Source organism: Montipora capricornis, chromosome 3 (genome assembly GCF_036669925.1).
Source record: "Montipora capricornis isolate CH-2021 chromosome 3, ASM3666992v2, whole genome shotgun sequence".
Lineage (NCBI taxonomy): Eukaryota > Metazoa > Cnidaria > Anthozoa > Scleractinia > Acroporidae > Montipora > Montipora capricornis.
The window spans coordinates 33,998,398-34,004,497 of record NC_090885.1 but is presented as its reverse complement, the minus strand read 5'-3'; the positions used below and the strand labels follow the sequence as shown (position 1 = coordinate 34,004,497).

General features: G+C 38.4%; 1 protein-coding gene across 1 annotated transcript in view; it reads right to left on the bottom strand.

The window, feature by feature from the left end:
* Nucleotides 1–510: 510 nt before the first annotated feature.
* The window catches only part of LOC138040124 (contactin-associated protein-like 3), a 23,843-nt gene continuing 18,253 nt past the window's right edge, over nt 511–6,100 (bottom strand). The window contains exon 5 of the mRNA XM_068885907.1: nt 511–680. Within this exon, the coding sequence (XP_068742008.1) occupies nt 511–680 (170 nt within the window). The remainder of the gene's footprint in view (nt 681–6,100) is intronic.

Sequence of the window (6,100 nt, the reverse complement as noted above, 5' to 3'; positions counted from 1 at the left end):
CCATACAATGGCTTTCTTTGTATCTCATTTTCTTGCAATTTGATTTGTTACTTTAAACAAACAAGTCTGATTAGTAGTTTTGTTTTAGTGTTCCTTTCTCATTGGCTGGGGAAAAGGTGCTATTTGGAGCAAACAAAGTGTGATTCGTGAATAAATCGCACTGCTGATAGCAAGGATTATCAGCAATAATACAAAATGAAGCTGTATTGCTGTTTCTTTCATATCAGTTTTGTCCATTAAAATCTGAACTGAAGAATCTCCATGTTTAGTAGGGCATAAAAAAACAATAATATCCAGAGACCAGGAAAAACGCTAAAAAACCAGGTTACATTAGATTTCAAAGGTGATAATGTTTCATCAAAGGCAAATTTTATAACAGTCTCAATTCCGGCAATGTGTTGCAAATTTTTATCGTTATTGCATGTGAAGTCATCTGCAGATATACCTGTTCATAAGAGTTAAGCGCAATTGTTCCTTCGTTTTAAACACAGATAGTTTACGGCTTTAACACTATCTGACGATAATGTTTGTTCTAAGAATTTTATTAAAACTATTGCATTGAAAATTGTTAGATGTCAGTGGACCAGGTTTTTCCTTGGTGAGTATTCTTGGTTTTTCCATTGGCGGTCTATCTTTGCTTGGCTTTCTACTTCTTGCTGGTTTTTCTTGGAAGAAGCGTCCTGCAAAGTGGTAAGCAATTTTCTTTTAACTGGTACAGTAGTTTTTAATGACACCTAAATTGGGGTAGACAACACAATGCTTCTTCTTTTTTTTAACTACGATAAAATAGAAATAAAAATAATGATCAAAAAGGAAACCTTTTATGTATACCAAAAACTGAAATCTGCTTTGTCAGGGGTATATTCCCATTGGTCATTACCCATCTGTAACAGGATGTGTAAGTTGTGTTTTGGTCAATATTTATTGAAGTGGCAAGGGCCATTTTAGGCTGCAATAAGCACAACTTTTAGGACGACAAAGTGCCCAGCAAGTTGTATTGACTGAAAGTAGTAAATCCCTAAGAAAAAGTTACAAGTGAAGCTCGTGTAGAAAGAAGAAAAGAGCAAAACGAAGACGTACATTCTGTAAAGCGCTTGCCAATTGCTGGATTTCAGAGAAAGCAGGTGAAAAAATGAAAATGCAGCATTCCATTACATGGAATTTTAGAAAAAGAAATTTACATAAAGTGGTTATTTATTATTTTTTGTTTTTGTGGACCTATAAAAACAAAGGTATTTGAAAGTGGGCGTCGATTAAAGAAATCCTAATACTTATTAAATTATAGTGGAATGAAATGAAATGAAATGAATGAGTATTTGAAGTGCTCAGACAAGTGATCTGCGCAATTTGCTCGATGGTGGAGTTGGACTTAAAAAAGGACTTTTGCTGAAATTGTCTTTACAGGTTTAGCAAAGCTTTTGCGGTGATTGCCAGTTATGGCTTTTGCTGTGAACAGTTGTCTTTTATCCTGTAAAGCTTTCGCAGCGATTGCTTTCCGTTTATGTAAGATTTAAGTGGTGGAGTTGGACTTAAAAAAGGACTTTTGCTGAAATTGTCTTTACAGGTTTAGCAAAGCTTTTGCGGTGATTGCCAGTTATGGCTTTTGCTGTGAACAGTTGTCTTTTATCCTGTAAAGCTTTCGCAGCGATTGCTTCCCGGTTATGTAAGATTTTGCGTGGTGGAGTTGGACTTAAAAAAGGACTTTTGCTGAAATTGTCTTTACAGGTTTAGCAAAGCTTTTGTGGTGATTGCCAGTTATGGCTTTTGCTGTGAACAGTTGTCTTTTATCCTGTAAAGCTTTGCCAGCGATTGCAACACGGTTATGTAAGATTTTAAGTGGTGGAGTTGGACTTAAAAAAGGACTTTTGCTGAAATTGTCTTTACTGGTTTAGCAAAGCTTTTGCGGTGATTGCCAGTTATGGCTTTTGCTCTGAACAGTTGTCTTTTATCCTGTAAAGCCTTCGCAGCGATTGCTTCCCGGTTATGTAAGATGTGTGGAGTTGGACTTAAAAAATGACTTTTGCTGAAATTGTATTTACAGGTTTAGCAAAGTTTTTGCGGTGATTGCCAGTTATGGCTTTTGCTGTGAACAGTTGTCTTTTATCCTGTAAAGCTTTCGCAGCAATTGCTTCCCGGTTATGTAAGATGTGTGGAGTTGGACTAAAAAAAAGGACTTTCTCTGAAATTGTCTTTACAGGTTTAGCAAAGCTTTTGCGGTGATTGCCAGTTATGGCTTTTGCTGTGAACAGTTGTCTTTTATCCTGTAAAGCTTTCGCAGCGATTGCTTCTCGGTTATGCAAGATTTAAGTGTGAAGTTGGACTAAAAAAAAGGACTTTTGCTGAAATTGTCTTTACAGGTTTAGCAAAGCTTTTTGCGGTGATTGCCAGTTATGGCTTTTGCTGTGAACAGTTGTCTTTTATCCTGTAAAGCTTTCGCAGCGATTGCTTCCCGGTTATGTAAGATTTAAGTGGTGGAGTTGGACTTAAAAAAGGACTTTTGCTGAAATTGTCTTTACAGGTTTAGCAAAGCTTTTGCGGTGATTGCCAGTTATGGCTTTTGCTGTGAACAGTTGTCTTTTATCCTGTAAAGCTTTCGCAGCGATTGCTTCCCGGTTATGTAAGATGTGTGGAGTTGGACTAAAAAAAGGACTTTTGCTGAAATTGTCTTTACAGGTTTAGCAAAGCTTTTGCGGTGATTGCCAGTTATGGCTTTTGCTGTGAACAGTTGTCTTTTATCCTGTAAAGCTTTCGCAGCGATTGCTTCCCGGTTATGTTAGATTTAAGTGTGAACTTGGACTAAAAAAAGGACTTTTGCTGAAATTGACTTTACGGGTTTAGCAAAGCTTCTGCGGTGATTGCCAGTTATGGCTTTTGCTGTGAACAGTTGTCTTTTATCCTGTAAAGCTTTCGCAGCGATTGCTTCCCGGTTATGTAAGATTTAAGTGGTGGAGTTGGACTTAAAAAAGGACTTTTGCTGAAATTGTCTTTACAGGTTTAGCAAAGCTTTTGCGGTGATTGCCAGTTATGGCTTTTGCTGTGAACAGTTGTCTTTTATCCTGTAAAGCTTTCGCAGCGATTGCGTCCCGGTTCTGTAAGATTGAAGTGTGGAGTTGGACTAAAAAAAGGACTTGTGCTGAAATTGTCTTTACAGGTTTAGCAAAGCTTTTGCGGTGATTGCCAGTTATGGCTTTTGCTGTGAACAGTTGTCTTTTATCCTGTAAAGCTTTCGCGGCGAGTGCGGACCGGTTATGTGAGATTTAAGTGTGCAGGTGGACTAAAGAAAAAGGACTTTTGCTGAAATGTCTTTACAGGTTTAGCAAAGCTTTTGCGGTGATTGCCAGTTATGGCTTTTTCTGTGAACAGTTGTCTTTTATCCTGTAAAGCCTTCGCAGCGATTGCTTCCCGGTTATGTAAGATTTAAGTGGTGGAGTTGGATTTAAAAAAAGACTTTTGCTGAAATTGTCTTTACAGGTTTAGCAAAGCTTTTGCGGTGATTGCCAGTTATGGCTTTTGCTGTGAACAGTTGTCTTTTATCCTGTAAAGCTTTCGCAGCGATTGCTTCCCGGTTATGTAAGATTTAAGTGTGGGGTTGGACATAAAAAAGGAGTTTTTGTCTTTAGAGGTTTAGCAAAGCTTTTGCGGTGATTGCTGTGAACAGTTCTCTTTTATCTTTTGAAGGCTTTTGCAGCGATTGTGACTTTTGAGCGATTACGGCCTAGAGTTTGGCTGCATAGATAGTAAATCCAAGTTGGCGAGTAATAATTATGCAGTTATAATAATGTAGTAATCTACGGTTGTATTTTTAGATATGAAAAGCCATAACAAAGGCTACATGGATCCTCATCTGAATATGAAGAGGAGTCGGTATGCAGAAAAGGAAAGTGACAGGTATCCCGGCGATTGACCGTAAAGTTCTTTTTTCTATAGGGTGTGCTTTCCCGGGAAATGATATCTACAGCACACCATAAATATTTTTCATCGTCAAGGATTCGTAGACCATGAACATGACTTCCCGGCATTTGCTTTCTGCTGCACCGCATAACTATTCTTCATCATTATCTGTAGACTGTGCTTTCCTAACATGTGATATCTTCAGCACCGCATAATTGTTTCTGGTCGCTAGGAAAGACTCTGCCTTTTCGCAATTAGGTTCCGTCTGCATCGCAGAACTGTTATTCACCGTCGAGGATAGACTGTGCCCTCTTGTCATTTCATTTGGTCAGCATTGCAAAACTGTTCATTATCGTCAATGATAGCCTTCCCGGCATTTGATTTTTTCTGCACCGCGTAATTGGTTTTCATCATTGAGTAAAGACTGTACCTTTTCCCTATTTGATTTCTTCTTCATCGAATATTGGTTTTTCATCACTCAAGTGTAAACTGTGATTTCCCCACGATTTCATTTCTTATGCACCGCATAATTCTTAATCTTCAAGGAAAGACTGTGACATTCTTGGCATTTGAGTCCGTAAGCACCGCATAGTTGTTCTTAGTTCATCATGAACGATAGCCTGTGTCTTTCTGGCATTTGTTTCCATCTGCATCACTTATGGTTCTTCATCATGAAGGATAGACGTTCCGTGCTTTTTCGGTATATGATTTCCTATACACCAAATTTTATTTATATATTATAATTAATAGACTTGCGTTCTTGGCGTGGAGTTTCTACAGCTACTGGGAGGGTGTGTCTTCGAGGTATCTGATTGGCGCTGGATAGACAATGCTTTTGTTCTATTTCATTTCTGTATCGGCTTAAATAATATCATTGTTTTGGATACTGGAATGCGCCTTGCGGTCACTTGATTTTGTCTGTACTGGATAGTGAGTTGTGTACAATGTTCATCGAAATTTTCGTTGCTTTCTAGTGATAGCAGAACGCGTAATTTTAGATAAAGTTCAGATTTATAAGCTTTTGGAGGGGAGGTGGGGCAGAAGAAGAGTAAGTACGCGTTAAACGTTTGGCGAATGTGCTCTCCAGACATTCTCTTGATGAATCCAATCTCGTTACCAGTGTTTGGAACCCTGGAAACGTGGTTGTTTGTGGGTCCTGGTGTCAGTCTTAAGTTTGCGTTCAAATCAAGTAAACCAACTCTAAATTTATTTTTTCCGATCTCACAACTTTGCTCTCATTTGGATTGAAGTAAAGACGATTTATATTTTCCACAGACCAGTAAGAGAGTAGAAACGTTATTTTTATCCCGCGTTAATGTACACCGAAGTCATAAGCAAAGAAAATGGCTCAAACACCACCAAGCTTTCGTTGAGTTATTTTTTTTGTATCACCTGGATAAAATGGCTCAGTTTATTTTCCTGGCTGGCTAAATGTTGGTTATTTTTTTGGCTGGCAAAAAAGGGGAGAAAGAGACATTCCTGGCTGGGGAAATGCCTTTTTGGTAAATATCCTGGCTGGGAAAAGCTCTTAAAGTAAAGATCCTGGCTGGAAATTGTATTTTAAATTTTAGCTCTAGCTGGCTTTGGGGAGCGGATATAATTTTGCCACAGAAGTTAATAATCAACCAAAAAACAATTAGTGACTGTTGAAATATTACTGGAGGCGATATCCAATCACTTTATAAATTTTTCTCGTTGGGTACTCCTGTGCAGTTTGAAGATATGAGCCTATAGTTGGGGTACAGAGCGATGCTTTGGTTGCAGGGTTTAATAAAACATTGAAATACGAGTTTGGTGTGATTTTCAGTACAAGCCCAATTTGTTGTTTATACAAAGCAAAACGTTAGCGTAAAGGCTGGTTTAGGTCTTGTCCATAAATCGAACCATGTAAATTGTGCAAAACGTGGAATTTTTCCTCAAAAGGTCTTCCCGTTGTCCTTTGAGTATGCGCTATTTTGAACGCTTTAGTTTTTTAAGCATTTAATTATGCGCATTCTCATTCGCGTACCCTTTGATTGACATGGCGGTTTCTCACGACTGTCGGCCCGACTTCAGAAATTGTGAAACAATTACAGAGTCATGTGGTTTTTAAGTCAAGTATTTATTGCTTCACGTTCGTCGCTTAAGTTGGCGCCGTCGTCAGTTTTGCGCGAATTAAATGTATCTTGTCTGGAGTAAGTTGCTAGCATGATGGCATACAGTGGAAGAG